This window comes from Talpa occidentalis, unplaced genomic scaffold (assembly GCF_014898055.3).
Source record: "Talpa occidentalis isolate TD23 unplaced genomic scaffold, MPIMG_talOcc4v2.1 talOcc4.2, whole genome shotgun sequence".
Lineage (NCBI taxonomy): Eukaryota > Metazoa > Chordata > Mammalia > Eulipotyphla > Talpidae > Talpa > Talpa occidentalis.
Genome location: NW_023602073.1, coordinates 63,050,757 through 63,074,442, shown reverse-complemented (window position 1 = coordinate 63,074,442; position 23,686 = coordinate 63,050,757). Strand labels below are relative to the sequence as shown.

The 23,686-nt window shown below is 46.9% G+C and overlaps 1 protein-coding gene across 1 annotated transcript; it reads left to right on the top strand.

Moving 5' to 3' along the window:
* Positions 1-11,472: 11,472 nt before the first annotated feature.
* Positions 11,473-21,132, top strand: TREML2 (triggering receptor expressed on myeloid cells like 2). Its single transcript, XM_037518712.1, has 5 exons — positions 11,473-11,654; positions 13,929-14,249; positions 18,318-18,687; positions 19,668-19,774; positions 20,080-21,132. The coding sequence occupies exons 1-5, from the start codon at positions 11,600-11,602 to the stop codon at positions 20,172-20,174; spliced, it is 948 nt and encodes a 315-aa protein (XP_037374609.1). The 5' UTR covers positions 11,473-11,599; the 3' UTR covers positions 20,175-21,132.
* Positions 21,133-23,686: the final 2,554 nt, after the last annotated feature.

The window sequence follows — 23,686 nt, the reverse complement described above, 5'->3', positions numbered from 1 at the left end:
AATGGCCACAGGTCGGCTTTCAATGGCCACCGCCCTGTTTCAATGACAACCACTTGGTCCCCTTATCTGCACAGGTAACTCTTCAGTTCCCCTTACCTGTTTAAAACTTCCCATCCCTGTTTGCAAGGCAAGGGAAAGACTAAGTTTTTAAACCATATAAACTCCAGCAAAATACATATTTTGGTCATTTGAATGACCAAGTACATATCATAAATCACAATATCACAGGCAGGCAGTGAGTAGTTTTTTTGTTGTCATTTTGTTTTAAACTCAAAAGGCCAGTAAGATGAAGTCTCGGGCACAAGATGGAGTCAGTTCAGTCATCTTGAACATCCCTTTTCACAGTCCTAATCCCGCATTCTCACATGTCTCCCCATCCAAAGCGACCACTCTAAGGTGTTAAATATGTAGTCTTGAATCTGATGTACCTTTATGAAACACACAGTACTGTTTTCTGTGACTGTATTTTTTTTTTACATTATAAATTTTATTTTATTTTTTTATTTAAATTTTATTTTTATATTCCCCATACAATTACAACCCCCTTATTTTTTTTTTTTCTCTTTTTTTTTTTTTTTTTTTTAGAGGCATGCTTTATTTATTTGTTTGCTGGTTTGTTTGTTTTGTTTATACATGCACTGGGTACAGTCAGAAGCGCGGGAGGGTGAGAGAATTCACCAGAGCCAGAGCGGGGAGCAGAGCAGGCAGAAGGACCGAAGTACACTGCTGAGGGGAGCAGCGGGCGGCAGGAGAAGTCTGCACGCCATGTGGGACCCTCCTCCGGTGGCCGGGGAGCAGCCGGGGATCGAACCGGCGCCGCAGAGGCCGCGGGCAGCTTCGCAACCCAGCGCTCAACCGCTGCGCCACCGGGGAGGCCCTACAACCCCCTTATTTTAACCCCAATCCCTCCTTTCCCCGCCCCCCACCCCCCATAGAGTGTCTCTGGTTCATAGTTGTTTGTTGATTTTGATTTTTTCTTTCTTATAGTTATTCTTTTTCCTGGTCCCGTATTTAAGTTTTCTAGATTCCTGCTATGAGTGAGACCATCCGGTATTTTTCTTTTTCTTTCTGGCTTATTTCGATGAGCATGATCCCTTCCAGCACCATCCATGTTGCTGCAAATTGCATGTGTTTATCTTTTTTGAATGCTGAGTAATATTCCATGGTGTATATGTACCACATCTTCTTGATCCAGTCATCTATTTTTGGGCATTTGGGTTGTTTCCAAAGCTTAGCTATTGTAAACAGTGCTGCTATAAACCTAGGGGTGCAGGCGCTCTTTGGAATTGATGTTTCTGTGTCCTTTGGGTAAATACCTAGGAGTGGAATTGCTGGATCATATGGAAGCTCTATGTTTAGTAGGTCCAGAAATCTCCACACAGCTCTCCATAGTGGTTGGACCAGTTTGCACTCCCACCAACAGTGCAGAAGAGTTCCTTTTTCTCCACACCCTCACCAACATTTGTTGTTGCTAGTTTTTTTAATATGTGCCATTCTCACTGGTGTAAGATGGTATCTCATGGTAGTTTTGATTTGCATTTCCCTGATGACAAGTGATGTTGAACATTTTTTCATATGCCTGTTGGCCATTTGCATTTCCTCTTCAGAGAAGTTTCTTTTTAGCTCTTCTGCCCATTTTTTGACTGGATTATTTTCTTTGTTGTTGCTGAGTCTCATCAGCTCTTTGCAGATTTTTGTGATCAGTCCTTTATCATTAGTGTTGGGTGCAAAAATGTTCTCCCAGTTGGTGGGGTTTCTCTTTGTTTTTGTTATTGTCTCTTTTGCTGTGCAGAAGCTCTTTAATTTGATGTAGTCCCAGCTGTTGATCTTTGCCTTCACTATCACTGCGTTGGGTGATATGTCTGTAAAGATGTCTTTGATGTGCAAATCACGTAGTGTTTCGCCTATATTTCCTTCTATATATTTTATGGTTTCAGGTCTTCTGTCTAGTTCTTTAATCCATTTTTTTTAAATAATAAATTTTATTTTTATATTCCCCATACAATTGCAGCCCCCCCCATTCTGACCCCAATCCCTCCCCTCCCGCCCCCCCCTAAAAGTGTCTCTGGTTCATAGTTTTTTGTTGATTTTGATTTTCACTTTCTTATAGTTATTCATTTTCCTGGTCTCTTATTTAAGTTTTCTAGATTCCTGCTATGAGTGAGACCATCCGGTATTTTTCTTTTTCTTTTTGGCTTATTTCGCTGAGCATGATCCCTTCCAGTGCCATCCATGTTGCTGCAAATTGCATGTGTTTATCTTTTTTGAATGCTGAGTAATATTCCATTGTGTATATGCACCACATCTTCTTGATCCAGTCATCTATTTTTGGGCATTTGGGTTGTTTCCAAAGCTTAGCTATTGTAAACAGTGCTGCTATAAACATAGGGGTGCAGGTGTTCTTTGGAATTGATGTTTCTGTGTCCTTTGGGTAAATACCTAGGAGTGGAATTGCTGGATCATATGGAAGCTCTATGTTTAGTAGGTCCAGAAATCTCCACATAGCTCTCCACAGTGGTTGGACCAGTTTGCACTCCCACCAACAGTGCAGAAGAGTTCCTTTTTCTCCACACCCTCTCCAACATTTGTTGTTGCTAGTTTTTTTTTTTTTTTAATATGTGCCATTCTCACTGGTGTAAGATGGTATCTCATGGTAGTTTTGATTTGCATTTCCCTGATGACAAGTGATGTTGAACATTTTTTCATATGCCTGTTGGCCATTTGCATTTCCTCTTCAGAGAAGTTTCTTTTTAGCTCTTCTGCCCATTTTTTGACTGGATCTTTAATCCATTTTGAGTTGGTTTTTGTGTATGGTGTTAGGTAGTAGTCAGCTTCATTCTTTTGCATGTAGCGACCCAGTTTTCCCAGCACCATTTATTGAACAAACTTTCTTTGCTCCAAAGCATATTCTTTGCTCCTTTGTCAAAGATTAGTTGACCATAAATTTGTGGGTTTATTTCTGGATGTTCTATTCTATTCCATTGGTCTGTGTGTCTGTTCTTGTTCCAATACCATGCAGTTTTGATGATTATGGCTTTGTAGTAGTTTGAAGACTGGAAGTGTGATGCCTCCATTCCCTTCTTTTTTTTTCAAGAGAGCTTTGGCTATTCGGGTTTTTTTGTGATTCCATATGAATTTCATCAATAATTGTTCTATTTCTTTGAAGAATGACATTGAAATTTTGATTGGAATAGCATTGAATCTGTATATTGCTTTTGGTAGGATGGCCATTTTAATAATGTTTATTCTTCCAGTCCATGAGCAGGGGATGTCTTTCCATTTCTTTGTGTCTTCTTCTATTTCTTTTAACAGTGTTTTATAGTTTTCTTTGTATAGGTTCTTTACCTCTTTTGTTAGATTTATTCCCAAATATTTGATTTTTTTTTGTTTCGATAATAAAAGGGATGGTTTTTTTTTTTATTTCTTCTTCTTCAGATTTATTGTTTGTGTATAGGAAGGCTACTGACTTTTGCATGTTGATTTTGTATCCTGCCACTTTGCTGAACTGATTGATGAGTTGAATTAGTTTTTCTGTGGAGTTTTTGGGGTTCTCTATGTATATTATCATGTCATCTGCAAATAGTGATAGTTTGACTTCTTCTTTTCCTATTTGGATTCCTTGTATGTCTTTCTCTTGTCTTATTGCTCTGGCTAGGACTTCCAGTATTATATTGAAAAGCAGTGGTGAGAGTGGACATCCTTGTCTTGTTCCAGATCTTAATGGAATTGCTTTCAGCTTTTTACTATTGAGAATGATACTGGCTGTTGGCTTGTCATATAGGGCCTTTATAATGTTGAGGTATGTTCCTTGTATCCCAAGAATTTCAAGGGTTTTTATCATGAATGGGTGTTGCACTTTGTGTGACTGTATTTTTAACTTTTATAAAAGAAATTGTGATATACTTTTTTAACATGCTGGGTGTACATCCCCATTCCCTTGAGTTTCAGGACTGCTGCATGTGTTATATTTCCATTCCCCAGTGCCTCCTTCAGAACCCAGGGCAGACATGTTCTTTTGCCTGGTCACCCCTCCCACCCCCACCCATTACAGGCAGTACTGTGTGAATCTCTTCCACCACAGTCTCTTGTGAGACTTCCTTTAGGATTTGTACCCAGACGGGCTTTGCTGGGTGCTAGAATGGCAGACATCTAATTAATGCAGTCACCTTGTGCCACCTGAACCATGAATGTAGATAACTAGCAATTATGTGCTTCCTGTTTTGTTTCTAAACAAAGCATACAGCGCCATCTATGGGAATGGTTTTGAAAAAAATAAAAGAGGGAGTTGATAAATGAAGCTGGTGATGGACCATGGTTGTTCTACATATTATTTTCTAAAGTTTTGATTATGCTTGGATTTTCATAACAAAATAATGCACACGCTCATGTAATTCATTTAAAACTAATGCAGACACTCGTGTGTGTTGAAGCCACAGATATTTATTTTTCATTTGCAAGTGGCTAAACCCAATCTTTCCTTGATTTATTGAATTTATACAACTGTAATGGGTAGTATAATCCATTACATTCATAATGGATTTTATGAGTGAACCCATTTGAGTGAAATGGGTTCACTCATAAAATACAGAAATATTGAGGTTCATTTAAAGAATTTAGTAGTAGGATAAAAGACTGACAGAAATAAATCTTCATTAATTCAGACACTAAGAATTAACTTTTCTGGCTTTATTGAGAAATAATGGACATAGGCTACTACAAGTTTAAGGTGTACACTGTGTTAATTTTTTTTAAATAGTTTTTTTTTTATTAGAGGCATGTTTTTATTTATTTATATATTTATTTGTTTTGTTTGTTTTTGCTTATACATGCACTGGGTACAGTCAGAAGTGCGGGAGGATGAGAGAATTCACCAGAGCCAGAGCGGGGAGCAGAGCAGGCAGAAGGACCAAAGTACACTGCTGAGGGGAGCAGCGGGCGGCAGGAGAGGTCTGCGCACCATGTGGGACCCTCCTCCGGTGGCCGGGGAGCAGCTGGGGATCGAACCGGCGCCTCAGAGGCCGCGGGCAGCTTTGCAACCCAGCGTTCAACCGCTGTGCCACCGGGGAGGCCCTACACTGTGTTAATTTGATAACTATTTATATATAGTATATATATTTTATATATAGTGTTTGCTAACAACTCTATCATGTCACATAGCTTTTTAATATTTTACCTTATCAGTTTTGGTCTCAAAATTATTTAATTCCCTTCACTATGTTTTTCAAATGTGTGATTAATTCATCCTTTAATATCCAAAAGAATTATTTTTCTTCAAAAAAGTTGTTATTATTACAGCATCTTCTTCTATCCAGTGTTGCAATGGAAAATCTGATACCAGTTTCGTTTTGGTCATTTTAACCTCTCTGTAGTGTTCCAGAATTGTGTCTTTAAAATTTTTATTACAACATGTCTTAATATAAGGTCTTTAATTACCCATTCTATTTGAATTACTTAAACACATTCACTCATGTGTCTTACATGTTTCTTTAAATTCTCAGTATCATTTTTTCAAATAGTTTCTCCCCTCTATTTATTTTTTTCTCCTTTTGGAATTTCTAGATGTTGAATTTTTATTTCTGCCCTTCATACCTCTTATATTTGCATCAGATAATGTAAGCAATTCAATTTTGTTTTTCTTCTTTTCTTTTTTCCCCACAAACTCTTCCAAAAGAATGCAAAAGGAGAGGACACATCCTAATTCATTCCATGAGTCCACTATTACCCTGATACCAAAGACATCACAAAAATAAAAGTACAGGCTAATGTAACTAATGAATGTATGTGCAATAATCCTCAGCACAATAATAGCAAACTAAGTCCAAAAACTATAAAAAGGGGTTACACCCCATAACCAAGTGGGATCTGTATCAGGAATGCAAGATTGCCTTCATAGATGAAAGCAATCAATGTAACATACCCTATAAGGAGAATAAAGGAGAGAAATCATATGATCACATGATGCCAAAAAATAAAACAAAATATAACATCCTATCATGATAAAAAATCATTTAATAGCTGAGGACTAGAAGGGAACTTCTTCAACTTTATAAGAGATATCTATGGAAATTCCATAGCTAAAATGCTTCGTGATAAAAGACTGAAGCCTTTCCCCCTGCAGTCAGGAACAAGACAACTCAACTCTAAAGGGTTAAAGCACTGATAAAACTTGTTGCAACAGATACTCCTACAGATGGTTGAACCTTGAAAACATGAAAGAAGCCAGTCACAATGAATGGCATATTGTATGACTGTTTTCCTCAAATGTCCAGAATAAGCAAATCTATAAGGAATAGAATATAGATTATTGGTTGCCTGGGGCTGCAGTGGGAGAAAAGGCAAGAATGGAGAAAAACGATAAACTGAAAAATAGCCTCTGAAAAAAATACCATGTCCTGATCCATGGAGCCTATGAATATTACCTTATATGGCAAAAAGGAACTTTGCCTATGTGATCAATTCAGAATTTTGAGATGGGGCGATTATCCTGGATGGTATGGCTGGGCACTAAATGCATGCAAATATATGCATCCTTATGTAACAGCGTGGCCCCTGGGAAAAAGGGAAGTTTCAGGTTTCCGGGTGCCCCACCCAAGGGAGGGTAGAGCTGAGCAAGGAGAGAAGAAGCTGTAGAAGGGATGGAGAAAGGAAGGAAGCAGGATGAAGCCAGAAGGAGACCTGGAGGAGACACATGGAGCCGAGAGACACGTGAAGAAACTGTGCTTGCCTTTTGGTAGTGGACTGGGTGACACAGATGTGGGTGAGAAACCTGTAGAGAGGTTAACAATGGCAGCTTTTATCTTGATTTTGATTTTGCTCTTTTCCTCCCAGACTTGTCAGACTGTTTCTGATCCTTTTCTGTGGGTCCCCACTGGAAGGTACTTTGGACTTGTGGCAGGCTTTCGGGACTTGCTCTGGGCCAATCCCGTTTGGGTGGACTTTTACCCACAAAGGGATGGGTGACTTTGGGTGCTTGATTTAGAAACTTTGCCTTTCCTGTTGTTTACTAATTGTATTAAAGTTCCTTTTCGTTAAAGTATCATGTTTTGTGTTGATGTGGCGGATGGCAGAACCTATTTAGAGCAGGCAGATTGTGGGGTCTGGGGTGCCCCTCACCCTGCCTAGTAACACCTAGAGGGAGGCAGAAGGAGAACTGGACAAATATACAGGGAAGGTCACGTAAGGTGGAGTGTACAGGGACTTGAAGAAGCTGACCTTGAAGGCTGGAATGATAGTCACAGACTAAAGAACGTTGGCCCCGTTGGAAGTGGGGAGACAAGGATGACTTCTTTTCCCTACAGTGTCTGGTGGGACCACTGTTTGCCCAGTTCCATGACGTTTGTCCAGTGCTACTTATATCAGATTTGTGGCTCCCTGAACTGTGTGAGTGCACATTTGTGTTGTTTTAAGTCACCAAGTTTGCAGTAATAGGAAATTAATACATTAATATTGGTTGTGGGGTAATGAAAATGTTCTGAAATTGGATTGTGTTGAAGGTCTTACAACTCAGTAAATATACTAAACTCACTGAACTAAATCAATGGATTGATTTTATTTAAAAATATTTTTATTGAGTTAATATTGGCTCACATCATTGTTTATTAGATGAATCAATTTTATATTGTGTGAATTAGACCTGAGTAAGGTTTTTTAAAAACATTGTGACCTTGGGTTAAGCAAAAATTTCTTAGATATGACATAAAAAACATGATCCATTACATATTGGATTCCAAAATTTAAAACTTATGCGCTTGAAAGATACTGTCAAGAAAAGAAAAAGGCAAACCACACACTGGGAAAATTATTTTTAAAGCACATATTTGATAGAGGACTTATCATTATATCTGACTATATGAAGTGTTCCCAAACTTCAATAATAAGAAAACAAAGAATGAGGAAAAAAATCATTGATTAAGATATATAGACTTTGGGGCCTCCCTGGTGGTGCAGGTGGTTGAACGCAGCACTGTGAAGCTGTCTGCAGCCTCGGCAGTGCCAGTTCGATCCCCGCAGGCCTCGGAGCAACCCACAGGCGAGCAGACCTTTCCTGTCTCACCTGCTGCTCCCCTCAGCAGTGTATTTCATCAGCCTACCTGTTCTGTTCCCCGCTCTGTCTCTGGTGAAACCTCTCACCTCCCCGCACATCTGGCCTATACCCTGGTTCTTGTATAAATAAAATAAATCTTAAAAAAAGTATTGATTTTAAAGAAGATATATTGATGGGAAATAAGCACAATAAAATAAGCTTGGTATCTCTGTAGTCATTAGAGAAACACAGAATAAAACCACAATGAAAACCCACCCCTGACAATATTGAAAGGCCAGCAAGGAGAGGCAGCAGCTGCAGCATTACCGGTAGAAATGCAAAATGGGTCAAGTTGGTCACCTCCCTGGCTGGGGATTGAACTTGTGCTGCAGTAGATGCAGATTGCTTCATAGTGCTGATGCTTAACCAGACCTCTCCTGTCATGCCCGCTGCTCCCCTCAGCAGTGTATTTCAGTCAATCTGCCTGTTCTGTTTCCCACTCTGTCTCTGGTGAATCCTCTCATCCCCCGGCCCTTCTGTCCTGTACCCTAGTTCTTGTATGCATAAATAAATAAATCTTAAAAAAATATTTACTTTATTAAAAGCAAAAAAAAAAAAAATGCAAAATGGTGCAGCACTTTGGAATACAACTTGCCAGTGTCTTTAAAATGAAAGATAGGGTCTCGCCTGGTGGCTCAGGCGATTGAGTGCAGTGCTGTGAAGCTGTCCGCAGCCTCTGCAGTGTGGATTCGATCCCGGCTGGCCAACGAGAATCCCACATGGTGCAGCAGACCTCTCCTGTCTCGCCAGCTGCTCCCCTCAGCAATGTTTTCCGTCAATCTGCCTGTTCTGTTCCCCACTCTGTCTCTGGTGAATCCTCTCACCTTCCCGTGCATCTGGCCTGTACCCCAGTTCTTGTATAAATAAATAAATCTTTAAAATAAAATAAAATGAAAGATAATTTTACCATAGAACCCAGAAATTCTACCCCAGGTTATTTGTCCAACAAGCCTATGGTCACACAAAAACCTGTATACAAATACTTGCAGTACCTTTTATTTGGAATAACCCCAAACTGGAAACTGACCTGAATGTCCCTCAGTTGGGGTAAGGATAAGGAAATTGTGTTACAGCCACACAGTGGGATCCAATTGAGAGACAACAAGGAACTCCTTATACACCCAGCTGACAACATCTCAGATGCACTGAGCTAAATGAACAAAGTCAACTTAATATGCTACATGGACCATTCTATTTTTATTATATTCTGGTAGAGGCCAAACTCTAAAGGGGAAAAAAAATCAGATCAGTGTTGCTAGTACTTGGGGGTGGGCAATGGGTGACTACTAAGGGACCTGGGGAAACTTCTAGGGGGAATGGCACGCTTCTATGTCTTGATCATGATGGTGCTTAAAAGTCTATATGGGTTTGTCAAACTCCCAGAACTTGTTATTGCAAGGGTGAATCTCATTCTATGTCAATTAGACCTTAGTTTTCTGAATGGATAAATGGGTACAAAGAAATCAAAAATATAATGTTGTGTTGAAGTATTTCATACATAAAAATTAAGAGTGTACAAGTATCGAATCATTATGTTAGACACAGGAAGCCCTCAATTACGTCTCAGCAAAATGTCTAATGCATACACATTTTTAGAGATTTTAATAAACCCTTCCAAATTTCCCTCCAGAAACACTGAATCTAGTCTCTACTTCCTCTCCCAGTGGAAAGAGGGTGTGTGTATTCTTACACCCTCTTTGGCACAGCTGTCAACAGTGATCACAATTTTCAAAATGCTTTACTTGGTGAGGGACACACAGTTGGGGGGTTCATAGAAGCATTGATTGCAAGCACACAAAGCCCCCACAGCAAATAAATGAGCCCCCTCCCCCAATCTTGAAGCCATTTACTGTTCTGATGGAGGAAAGGAAAGAGGAAAGACACCATGTTGTTGAGAGGGAAGATAGTTTTTGATCTCGAGGACCTGAATGAAGACAGGGGACAAGCATTGAACAGGGGTGAATAAAGAAAACCTAGTATGCCTTCAGGGAACTGAGAGGGCTGAACTGATGATGGCATTTCATGCCCCCAGTCGCAGTGCTTAGCACCATGTACAGCGTGTAGGACTATAAGAATGAACAAGCAAGTGAATGAACAAACGAGCATGTTGAGACTAAAAGTTCGGAGTCAGCAAAGATAAAATATTCTTGAATTGGGATTTGGGCGTTTCTCCTCAGTTTTAGACTGTGCCCATGCAAACTTGAGGAACTTGTATTCATCTACATCCCATCTAAGGAGAAGAAATTGACCCAGGTGAGTAAGAAAAGCACACACAGTTATGGGGGTCCACCTGGGTCCCCATACCCGAAAAGAGTGGATGACACAGCTCCCGGCCATCAGAAGTCTATCCTCTGACTCTTATTTCTGGGGCCTAAGTGAAGGGTGGGGTGTAAGGCCAAGTGCTGGGTCATTTCAGCTGGAACGGGGCGGCTGTATAGGAGAGATAGGGTTGAGGGAGAGGAAGTGGAGTGGGCTTGCCTATGTGCTGGCTGGGGGCCAGAACTAGGAGTAGAAGGGGCTGGGGGTGTGGTTTCTGGAAGAGGTGGGGGAAGGGAAGCATTGCAGTCTCAGGAAGCCTGTAACAGGGACTCTGAGTCCGAACAGGCTGGTGGGTGAGTAGAAGCCACAGTGGGAAAGGCAGAGAGTGATGAGAACCACACGGACCAGCAAGTAGCAAAAGGGAGAGGCAGTGTGTGTGTGTGTGTGTGTGTGTACACGCACCCCCACAAGTAATGGCCCAGGAGCTCCTTCCGGAACTAAACATTACGCTTGGAGTCTTATAATTTGCATCTTTTCTCCCCCTATGTCACTCCAACCGTGACAAAAATAAGACTGCATGTGAGCACATAAGGGGTCATTTGTAAGTGTGAACATAGTGACCAGGCAGGAGTTGGTCAGAGGGAGCTACAGGGCACCAGAACAAATGCATCCTGTGAGGAGTACATGAATGAGTAGGTGAATGAGTTAACAAGAACCTCCTTGGGAATGTATGTGAAAAACAAAGATTTCCGCATTGCCTCATAGCCTCTCGTGGCCTGATAGCCTCCATTCCCAAGTTTCTGAGCCCAGAAGATTCCAGGGAAGTCTGTACCTGAGGTTCTAGAAACCTCACAAGTGTTTGCCAGATGGATCCTGTGCCACAGACCAGGAGGTACCCCTTTAGAACCACCTTCCAGAAGGGAGTCAGAGAAGCTGAGGAGTCTTCTGACCTTGCCATCCCTCCCTGGGCTGGGGGCCCCCGACTGGGTGGAGCAGCCACACCTGCCTGAAGTTTCGAGGAAGAGGGCGGAAACAGCCACCAGCACCGCCCTCTCCTTGCTCTGAGGCCCCTGCGGTCTGTTGGTCACAGTGGGTCCCACAACTTCCTCACTTCCCTAAATGGGCAGCTGCACTTTTAGAACCCTGGGTCTGTCCCCAAGTGGCACATAGGTGCTGTAAAGATCTGGGGCCCTTGCCGTGGCTCCCCGGGGTGTCCTGGCCCCCTGCTGGCCTGAGACTGTCCAGCTGGATGATGCCATGGCCCCCACGTTGCCCCTGCTTCTGCTGCTATGGTTCCAGGGCCGTGTATCAGGTGAGAGGGCTGCTGGGTTGGTGCAGGGGGGAGGAGAGGGCCTTTTCCTTGTCAAGTGAGTTTGTTTAATGCTTACCAGGATGGAGGAGGAGATGGTTGGGGCTGACGGAGTATCTCCTTACCGGAGACCGGAGAAGCCTCCATCCTGATATCTGGCCTCTGACAAAGCTAACCCAGGCCTCAAAAACTGAGATAAAACTTGGGATCCTCTCTGCATGGGCCACTTTATCTGCCAGTCTCTCTCAGGACCAGGGACACTCAATTTCCTCACACAAACTGTCTTCCCTTGGCCTCTGCCAGGAAAGCCCTTTGTGGTTCTTACAGAAATCATTGCATCATTTGTGAGCCCTTTGAACTCGCTTTTCTTTGGAATTCTGGGGCCATCACCCCCATTTTGTACCGCCTGTCTGAGGGAAGCAATCCCTGAAGGCCTCTCCCACCTCAGTCGCCAATGCTCCTTGAAGGGCCTCCACAATTCTCCCTCCCTCGCTGCCATGGCAGCCAAATTACCACTTCCTGTTCAGTTCTGGTCTTGGTGGGGTTAGCATAACCCACTCCCCTGTGCCTGTGAGAGGGTGGAAGGTGGGCACGAGTGACCACAGCCCAGAAACCCTTTGCAAGGTCACACCACCCATGTTCCCGCCCATGAGGCCCTTCCTCCTCTGAGGACAGAAGAGTGTCTCTGTCCTCAGTGAGCAATCCCAGGGAACTCCAAGCCTCCTACCCAACAAATAATGGAGTTGGATCATTATATTTAGTTAGCATGGGACAGAGTACTGCTTTGAGAGAGTGTTACCTTTCTCTGAGCCTCAACGACAGCGAGCTGCGCTGGAAACTAAGGCAGAGTCTTGGCCACGAAGCACCACTGGAGAAGTCTGGGCAACCTGCATTGGAGTAAAGGAAGCAGGCGCTGAGCACCTGCTTCATTCAGGCACTGTCCCGAGGCATGGTTCTCACAGCCAACCTGGCTCACCTTAGGTGAGCTACTCACATGTTTAGGCAATGGCACAGCGTGCTGGCCCTTATTTAGACTCCAAAATGCAAGCTTTCCACTCTCCAATGGGGAGAAACGTTTTTTGTGCACTTGTTTATAAAGGGCTCTGGGGGTTTAGAGGATTAAGAGTTGATGTTATGGCAGACAAAGGGAGGGACCGCGTGGCAGCTCCCTCCCCCAGCCCCCCTCCCTCCCTCCAACTGCTCTGCAACATATTCCCCATTCTCTCTATTGTCTCCTCATCAGGTTAGAATAGGAAGTACACCAACCACACCATATTCCTGGGCATAAAAAGTAACAATTTAAAAAATAAATAAATTACTTTTTTTTTTTTTAAACAAGCAACAACGTATTGTAGAAGAATAGTACAGTTTGTACAATTCTTTGGTTGGCAGCTCTAGGAGTTTGTATGCACATTTCATCTATGGGTTTAATGTGACTAGAATATTTTCAAATTCAATTTACTTTTTTTTTTACATTTTAAAAGAACAGGTTTATTAGAAAAAGGAGAAAATAAAAGAGAGTTACCTGCATAGTCTGTGGTGGGCAGAAGAGCTGCCTCAATTTGCTTTTTAAAAGATTTTAAAAGTGAACCTATTTGTGAAATAAATAACTTCTCAGAATGTTTTCAAATATTGAATTTTCTTATCTACCTGTTGTTTTTGTTCTGCACTTTCATAACTTTATGACTTGTGTTTGCGTCTACACTTCCGTCTCATTGAAGGCAAGACCTGGGTTTTCCCCAAAACGCCCTGAAGCTGGGCCTCATCACTCCCCACCCCTCAAACCAGAAAACACGGTGATGAAAGGAGCAAGGGCCTGCGTCTGATGGGGATCTCTGTGTCTAAGAGCTGAGTCTCCTCGGTTAGATTGGGGGGGATCCTTGAGGGCTTTGCCTGTGACTCTGCCATCAAATAGCGATTTCCTAGGGGCTACCCCTGTATCTTCCCAATCATTCTCAGACTCCTCAGGGGCACAGGACGATTGGCTTGCCCAGGTAGGAACTCCCAGAGGGCAGGGCTAGCGCTTCTCCAACAGCCCGAGGGCTCCCTGAAGGAAGGGCCTGTCTCCTCAGACCAGGAGCTAGCAGTGAGGCCTGGGTAACTCTCCTGCCACACTGAGGAGTGCTCCCTCAGTCTAGGCTGCATTTCTCCCTCAAACTGTGAGTGAGTATGGCAACAAGGCAGTATCCACCTCCTCTCCCTTCACCACAAGTTTTGAGATTCAAGATACCTCCTCCCCCCACCCTTTCACCTTCTCAGCAAGTCCTATTTCCCCAGGTGCGCCTGCTGAAAGCGTGTACTCCAGAGTGAAGCTCTTTGAAGGGGAGAGCCTATCTGTGCAATGCTCCTACAAAAGTCGCAAAAACCATGTGGATGGAAAGGTTTGGTGCAAAATCAGGAAGAAGAAATGTGAGCCTGGGTTCACCCGGGTCTGGGCGCAAGGGCCGCGCTACCTGCTGCAGGATGACATCAAGGCCAAGGTGGTCTATGTCACCATGGCGGCCCTTAGGCGTCAGGACTCTGGCCGGTACTGGTGCATGCGCAACAGCTCCGGGACCCTCTACCCTTTAATGGGCTTCCAGCTGGAAGTGTCTCCAGGTGAGCAGGCCAACCCAGGGCTGGGATGTGTAGGGGGAGAACTGGGGAGGGAGGGGGGAGGTGAACACAGGTCCCCTTCACCTCAGCTACCAAGAGCTATAAGATTAATAATCCATCAATGGATAAGGTGTCCTGTGGTGTTTTCATAGACCTCTTCATTGGCGTTATTATTACCATTTTACAGATGAAGAAAATGACATCTAGACAACATTATGTGATTCTGACCTTGTCCAAGATCACACAGCTAGAGAGTGGCAGATAGAAGTTTCCAGCTCAGGGCTCTGTTTTAGTCACTCATCTGTCAGTATATATCCTCTGACTCCCTGGGACACACCAGGCACTATTTGAGGCTGTGAGCATAATGTGGTGAGTGCCTGGGAGATGGCAGGCAACAGCACATCATCAGATAATTTCAGTTAACAAGAAATAGTCTTAAGAAAACAAAGCACACGTAAGGAATAGAAAGTAACTCAGTGGTCGGGGGAACGGCTGAAGTTCTGGGAGTCAGAGACAACCTCCTGAGCAGATGAATCAAACAGAGCCCTATGTGAAGCAATCTCTCTAGACCTGTTGAAATGTGAACTCCAGGTGTGAGCAACGGTATATTCAAAGGCCCTGAGGAGGAGCTGGGCCTGTACCAGGCAGGCCTGTGTGACAGGTCCATGTTGAGTAAGGGGCACAGTGATAGGAGATGAGGTGGGAGAGCCCAACAGCAGCCTTGAAGTCCATGAGAGGGAGTTCGAGTTTTATTCTAAGCACAAGGAAGCTATTAGAGCACTTAAGAGAAATATTGTGGCTTGTCTTTAAGGTTTTAGTGGTTGCTGTGTGGAGGATGGATTGTGGAAGGATAAGACCCTGGGAAGAAAGCTTTGTGCACTTCCTGGCTGGCAGTGACAGGGTTTTGGAGTAGGGTATGGGCCCTGGAGAGGGAGAAAAGTGGAGGCTCAAATCTATGCTGCCGAGACTTCCCGCTCACCCTGTATGTTTGGGAGGTAAGAAGGTTTGCTCATGTGGAAGTGAGTTATCAAGGATGACTCCATGTTTTTTTATTTCATCAACAAGGTGAATGGTAGCGCCATTTATTGGGTAGGATAAATCTGAGAGAGGAGCTGGTTTGGAGCAGAACCATTAAGAGCTGTATTTTGTCATGTTAAGGTGAAAAGTATTTTCTAGAACCCAAGGTAGAATGAAGCAGGCAGTTGGTATATGATCCTGGAACTCAGGTGACAGGGTGGAGTGGGGGACATATATGAAAGTGTCTCTGAAAAGACAGTTTAAAATCAATGGGGTTAGGGAAATCTATAGAGGGAGAAGGTAGATGAGTGGTTGCTTAGGGTTAGGGGGAAGGAAAAGAAGATACAAGGGCTGCAGCTGGAGGGTGAAGGTTTCTTTCTGAGAGAGGAAAATATTCTAAAACTGACTGTGACGATGTGTGCACATCTCTGAATAGTCCAATAACTATTGAATTTGATGCTCTAAATGGACGTGTTGTAAGGAATGTGAATTACATCTCCATGAAGCTGTTTAAAAAGCCAAGAGGGCATAAAAGCTCTCTCTTGGGTATAGAAAAAGAAGAGTGGAGAGCCAAGAACCAAGTCCCAAGGTTCTGTGAAGTTTTAAGTTTTAAGACAGGAAAGGTGAGGAGCCAGTTAGAGAGCTGGGAAAGCAGTCAATGATGCTGAAATCCATCATCCCCCTTTCCTTGTGGCTCTAGCCCAACTGTGCCCCCCTCTACTGAATATGACACCTGCTAAGGCTCAGATGTAGGATCAAATCTCATTCGTCCTCTCTGGTTCTGATTCAGGACCCAGGAAGTAGTTGAAACCAGTTTACTCAAGCCTTAACCTGTAGGAATACAAACAGGAAATGGCCTATTTTTCTTTTAGAGTCCCCTGTTGTGCTACATCATATATTACTTTCCCTCTCTGAGCAAGAATTTGGGGGTGATCCCCACTTTAAAGACCTTTTTAGTTATTAGGAAATAAAAAATTGTCAGTCCTGTAAAACCCTAATCTCCACTCCCACTTGAAGACTGGATTTTATGGTTCAAGACACTTGAAGTGGGGAAGGGGAGGTAGCCCGCTGCCTAAGCCCCTTCCTTCAATTCAGTAGGTGGGGAAGAAGGGTTCTTAGCAGTCACCTCATCTTTCTTCTCTCCTTCTCCTACCATCTTGGTGTATGAGGCAGGAATGAAGGAAAGCGAAATGATTCTGTGACCTCACTGGCCCTTGTAGAAGTTCTTTGTGTTGGATGTCACTCCTTTTCTGTTCAGCCCTATGAGATCTCCGATGAGGTGGGTTTCCAAATGCTGGCTCTCCCAAGGCACCTCTCCATGAGTTCTTTGGAGAGGCCTTTGAGGGCATCTCTGCTGTTGAATAGGACGATGTAGAAGACTTGGTTCCAGCTCAGCCTCTTTCCCTATCCCCATCACCAATGTTCTGGGTTCTCTTACTCAGGAAGGTAGGCACCTTCCCTGGTGACCATTTGGCACTCAGGAAAGCTTCCTTGCAGTGCCCAGCTGTGTAATACCATAGCTCCCACTATCCCCTACCATCTCTCTCCAATTTTCTTGTTCTCAGCCAAGATAGACTAAACACTGCCCCCAAATTGAGACCCCACAGCTCCTACAACTCCTTCCTCTTGCACCATTCAAACATTAATGTTCTTCTGCCAAATGGCATGGCAAAGGGCTGGGTTGGTGGATGAGGTTAACAGAACCAGCTTGGATTCTCTGTATGTGTCCCCAAAGAAGGCATCTGACCTGCCACTTGTGGTGTTCTTTGGAATTGGGATCTTTGATGGCTTCGTTGTCCTCATTTCTGGATCCCAGTCACTAATTATGAGCAACTAGAAAAGTCCCTATTCAACACCTTTTCAATGTTTTGATGCACAGAAATCTTTTTTGACCCACAGGAATGAGGCAGGTCTGGAAGTGAGGAGAGGTGAGGTGGGGAGGGGAGTGTCCCCTGAGCCCAAGTGGGGACAGCGAAGGCTCAAAAAACATGAAAGTCTCTTCTTTCTTTACTGTGCCTATTTCTTCTTCCCTGATATCACCCTCTGAACACACACACACTGGATCGTGATACTGAACAATGGGGTGCTTATAGCCATGCAACACCTGAACAAACCCAGGAAAGACATGTGAGTCAAGATTCAAGCACCCAAGAGTTTACTCACTAGCCAAGGATAGGGAGGGAGCCCATGCTTTAAAGATCTTTTCGCCAAACTGGGGAGAAGCAGGAACTTATATGGGGGTGAGTAATGACAAGGGGGAGAAGTTAAAGGGTCTGCATTAGCAGACCTTAGGAGAAATAGGACAGGGGTGGGGAGTGCAGGGTGTTACCGGAAACTGCACTCACCCCCTTTCACATCTCGGTAGAGCTCTTACCGACTGGACCTGTCATGGAACTTGTTTTTTACTATGTTAAAGAGGGTGACTTAACCCTTGTTTTAGTTTTTTTTTTTTAAAGATTTGTTTATTTATACAAGAACTGGGGTACAGGTCAGAGGTGCGGGAGGGCGAAAGAATTCACCAGAGAGAGCGGGGAGCAGAACAGGCAGACAGACCGAAGACACTTCTAAGGGGAGTAGCGGGCGAGACAGGAAAAGTCTGCTGCGCCATGTGTTTCTCCCTGGCCGGCCAGGAATTGAACCCATGCTGCAAAGTCTGCGGAGAGCTTCACAGCGCTGCATTCAACCCACTGTGACACTGGGGAGGCCCAACCCTTGTTTTAGTTTTACCTCCATCTGGGTCTCAGCAGATTTTGCCTGGTTTTCTATAGTTTTTTTCTTCAGGAATAGAGCAAGAATAGGGCGCTTCTGCTTAAAAAAAAAAAAAAAAGACAAACAAGGAAACAAGGATAGAGCAAGGATGAGCAGAGTAAGGATGAGGAACTTAGGGTTGTTTGGCCTGGGCCTAGAGACAGTCACTCAGCAGAATCCCAGGTCCAAAGTCCAGGGGGAAAGACAAAGACAGGCCCCCGCCAGCCTCCAGACAAGTGTGGGACACCAGGATCTGCTCCCAGCAGGCCGCCCAGTTCTAATGCTCCTCCCTCTCTGGACCCTCAGGCCCCACGACCAAGAAAAACACGCCTCTCACACACCCGGCCAACATCCTCAAGAGTGACATTGTCGTCACAACAGACCAAACCCCCACCAGCGTGCCAGTGTTCACACCTGGGCTCCTCACCTTGGCCAGACTCTGGCCTTCCACAGCCTCGGGGACCATCAGACTGAGCACCATGACAGGCTACAGCTTCACTGGCACCAGCACTTCCCCAACAGGGCCCAGGGAAACTACGGAGTCCCAGACAGCATCTCCCAGCCCTGCTGGCCTGATGTCTACCTCTACTGAGGCCGGGCACCTGCGCACCCGATCGCCCACTGCAGGAATGTGCCACACCAGCAGATCTCACCTCAACAAAGTACCCCCCATCAGGTACCGGGGTCCTGGTTTGAATACACTTTACCAGATAGCAGTTGTTGGTGTCTGTGCAGATCTCAGTGTGCAAATGTCATGTCACACCTACCCCTGTCACTCCCTACGACCTCAGTCTGGCCTGTTGCTGAATGGGAGTTGGGACTGGCAGCTGGAATGATGTGACATGAAGGATGGCAGTGGGCAGTGAATGGCAGGATGGGCAGCATAAGGGTCTGTGTGTGGGAAGGGGTAGGGAGGAACAGGACAAGAATGACAGCTTAAGGAACAGGAAGTGGGAAGTGAGGGATGCTTTAATTTTGGGTTTCCCCAGAAGCAGACTCTGAGACAAGGATTTGAGTCTTATTTGGAACACTGGCAAGAGCTTTGGGAAGGGGGGCAGGAGGGGATGGTGACCAGTGGGTTACTTCATCAAGTTGGCTGAAAGAAAGAATTCAGTTCAATCTGTGGGCAGAAAGAATTCAGTTCCTTTGAGGGAACTCTGTGGTCCGGAGTGAAACAGCCCCCTGAAGGGCAGAGAAGCTGGGCTGTTCATACACCCACACTGCCTGCCACGTGTGGCATAGAGGGTGCCAGTGACGAGAGAGTCCAGGACAGAGGATTACGATAGAGGGGATGTTTGAGAGCCATCCAAGACCACACAGGTGGCACCTACGGCATCTATGACAGAGGACGAAGGTGGGAAGAGCCAGCCTCGGGAATCTTGGTCTGTGCTGTTACAAATGGGGTTCTCTCTAGCATCCTCAGCCATGAGCAGACATGAGGGAAAAGGGAAGAGAGGTGCTGTCATGGGGAGACGCTCTCATCCACAAGGGGATTCCCTCCCCTCCCCTCTGAGCATCTCCCACAGCTGGGTCCCCACAGAAGAGAGCCCTCACTCCCCAGGGAGCTGTCAGCATTTTCACTGGTCCAGCTCCTCTCCCAGTGGCATGCAGGGGTGCAGGAGTCTGCACTCACTGCCCCCCATCCTGGCTCCTCAGGCCCCAGGATCCTTATCCTGTAGTGCTGGTCGGGGTGCTGACGTTCCTGCCATTGCCCGTGATGCTGATCGTGGTCTATGGGTTCTGGAAGAAGAGACACATGGGAAGTGAGTAGAACCCACCCTCCCTGCCTCCTGAGGGTGGAGCATGGGGGAGGGGTAGACGCACTGTCCAAAGGGCCTGACAGTATGTGGTCCCCAGGCACGGAGTCCTCACCTGCGTCCAGTTGGGTGGATCGAGATACACCCAGATGAGGGATGCAGGTGGGCAGGCAGGGACAGCGCAGCTGGACACTTGGGGGATGATCTGGTTCAAGTGGGGTGAGAGGTGGAAGAGGGGCTGGGGCTGGCCAGGAGCTCAGGAGCAGTGCCCAGAGACCGGCACATCCTCATCTCTGCCCTGGTTCTCACAGGCTACAGCATATGCAGCGACCCGGCAAGACCCTGGAAGGACCTACCCAGAAGACCAGAGCCTCTGTGGAAGCTCACTTGGTCCAAGGCCACTTAGCTATGGAGTGGGGCTCTTCTCCCAGAGGGGCCCAGGATGCTGGAGGAAGAGTGAAGATGGGCCTGTCTGGACCGGGGCCAGGCTAGGGGTGAGGACTTGTGCAATGTTGGACTCGGCCTTCCCAGAACCAGGGCTGCTCTTCACTTGCTCAGTTCCCCCAGGCTGCCAGGAACTTGGGGAGGGATGCAGGGCAAGGGGCACCCAGCAGGAAGTCTCAGGGGAAGAGACTAAAGAAGGGGTTCCACTCAGAGCCACAGACCCTGGGGCCCTTGGATGGCAGAGAACCCCGATGATGCTGTTTACAGAGACCCTCCACTCTGGGGAGCCTGTGGCAGTGACTGTGGCCCTGTCACTACTGAGCTGGGGGAAGGGGAAGGTGGACAGCTAGGGCTGCCCTCTCTCCACCCAGGACCCCGCATCCTCAGCCTCCTGCTGCTCCACTCAAGTTTCCCATGTGCTTGGGGAAGGAGTTCCTGGGTCCCAAGGCCTCCTGGAAGAGAGAAACAGTGACTAAGAGCTTGGGGTCTGAGAAGGCTTGGCAGCAGAGGACCCTAGAAATGTCCAATTCCCCCTTCCAAGTCATATGTCCTCGCTGGGTCTCTGGGTGTGCTCTGCCCTGATCGCAGCTGCTTGTCCTTCAGTCCTGGGAGCCAGCACAGCCCACACTCCCACCAGGACACCTGTGGTCGGACCATCTAGGAAAAGCCGTGACCTAGTGCTGAGAGCCCCTCAGCTGCAGGACCAGCCTGTGCCCAGACTGGGGAGCAGAGGCTGACATCAGGGATATCTCCCCCAGTTCCCATACTTAGGTCCCAGGTCTGAGCTCACACAGGTGACTGCGGCCTCTAGAGTCCCCTGGAGGGGAGGCTGTAGCTCAGAGAAAGGGTGGCTCTCTCCATCCCCCACTGCAGGGGGCTCATTTTCTCCTGGGGGAAAAGACCCACTTGTGACACAGCAAACAGCCTGGAGGAGTGCTGGGTGGGGGAGGGGAGGGTGCTGCCAGGAAGCCTGAGCAGGTGCCTCTCCCACATCCGCCTGCCTCACCAGCTGGTGGCTCAGATTTGGCCTCTCTGCAGTGAGGGCTGGAGAATAGGGACAGGATTCCTCCTCTGGAGAGGGGCACCCCCAGCCTGGAGGGGTTGGACCAAGCATCTGGGGATAGATGTGGAGATGCCACTCTCTGCCTGGGTCCGAGACCTCTCAGGTAGGAGAGCAAATGCCATAGCAGGAGAGTGACATGACCCTGTGGGCAGCGGTGGGCACCACTCCAGGATGGGCAGGGAGAGAGGAAGGGGCAGGGGCTAATCCTGGAGGACAGCAGAGAGGAGACTGCTCTTCCCTATGTCTGGGGAAGATTCTCACTGAGGAACGGACAGGGACAGGCCTGATGCCTGTCTTTCTTCCTCTTCCTCCCCCTCTCTGCCCTCCCTCTCTGTCTCTCTCTCTCGCACACACACACACAGTGACATCTGCCCTCCCCATCTGGAGGGTGTCACCACCACTTTCATGTCTAACTAGAGGGCCTCTAAACCTTCCTGGGTAGCAAGAGCTCCCAAGAGCTCCCCGCCATTTGTGATCCCACAATAGTCTGCCGGTCAGAGACCCGGGGATGTCCCCTGTCACCGAGTGACCCTCTGCAAGTCACTAACCTTGCCGGGCCTCCTTTCCCTCTCCCGTGAAGGAGAACACTAATTCCTACCTCTTAAGACTTTTCAGGATAAAATGAAGTAACGTGAATCTCACGCAACACAGTAAGTGCTAGTGACGGGCAGTCCCCGATGTGTTGTCTGGCTCTCATGGTGGTGGTGGCGTTCTACAGTTAAGGACTTCACACCCGATTTCCCTGCCTTTTCCCTCAAATGGAAGGGTGGAGGCCCCAGGTGACGGGTTCTGGACCCTGCAGAGGCCTTCGCCATGTCTGGTGTCAGGCAGGACAGCTGTTACAGTGGCCAGTGGGCCCTGTTTGCCCAGGATCCACGGAGCCTGCTTCCTCGTGAGCTCCATGGTGCTGGCATAGGAGGTACAGTCCCCGGGCCAGCTCCTGGGACCTGGGTGGCCTCTTTGGATATCCAGGTCCGTGGGGTCTTTCCCTCTCAAGCCCCTGGCCTTGTCCTCCCTGTTCTTTCTTCTCAAAGCTCTAGCAGGGGCAGGGCAAGCAGGAGCATCAGGCAGGCCAGGGCTGCTGTAGCTGGCACTGGTGAACCATTAGAGCTTCCCGAGTGACAGAGGATGATAGTGAGCACACGTGCGAAGGGCTTCCTGTCATGACCCTGGGACAGCTCAAATAAAGATAACCTGAAACCCATGACCTGCTCAGTTGTGCTGTGGAGGATGACACCGTGGGACACACTCTCCCGCCACGAGGCCCACATATGAGCCAGAGGCGCCCAGAGCTCCCGAATGACTGCAGAGGATTACACCCGGGTGGTGGCCACCATGTCCTGCTACCTGGCCCCTTCAGGGCTCCCGGGCCTGTGCCCGGTGCTGGGAGCAGTGAGGTGGCCCAGGGCAGACCTTCTCTTGGGGTAGCCCTTGGCCAATTCACCTGGGTTCTGAAGCCCTGGTGTCCCCTGGTCCCCCAAGCAAGTCCTGAAGGTCACCAGGTGCCCTGAGCTTCCTGTGGCCACGGGCAGCCGGGCCTCTCCTACAGTGTTGGGGTCCTCAGCATTTGAAACCTCCTGTGCTAATCACACCAGAGTCTGAATCCCACACACCCCACCTGCCACATGGATGTTTACAGGTTTGCCCTTTCCTTGTTTGACTATTAACTAGAAGCAGCCATGCCAATAATTGTTTTTCTCTAGCTCATGTAATGACAATTATTTTTTTAAATGCGCTCAGTTAGGGTGGTCATTCAAGAAGTGCTCATGGCAGGCAGGGATCTGGGAATGCAGGGGTGACAGGGGATGGAGACACCCCTTTTTATTTCCCCACTTCTGCCCCTGTCTGATCCTCCACCCCTCTGATGACACACTCCCTCTCTCCCTCTCCAAGGGCCTTTCCTCTGCCACCATTTCTAGAAGTGGCTCTTCATCTTCATCTCCTCTTCCCCCAGGCCTCTTGGGATGGCCATGTTCCTCGGCAGGCCTGGGCAGGATGTCTCTGACCACTGAGGACCCTCCAAAAGGTCTCCTAACTCTCCCTCACCTTCAGCCCGTGCTTTAGTTGGGTGGGGAGGAGAAGTTGAGGCCTGAGAGGAAGTGGTAGAATAGAAGGGAGAAAGAGGAAGGAAAAATAGGTCCTAATTTCACCAGAGTTTCTTCCTGGGCTGTCATAGTTTCCCCATCACAGTGAGGGGGACACGGCCTGGCAGGGGAAGGCAGCTGGGCACAAGAGAGCCAGGAGTAGCTACAGGATTCCCCTGGACTTGGTGCAGTCCCAGCACTAAGGCTGTTCCAGGTCCAGATGTAACATCTGCATCTGGAGGGTCCCTGGTATAGCCCATGGCCTCCCCCTCCTTCCAAAGGTCCCCACATCTCCAGCAGAAGCTTTTGCCTTCCTCAGCTTCTTTC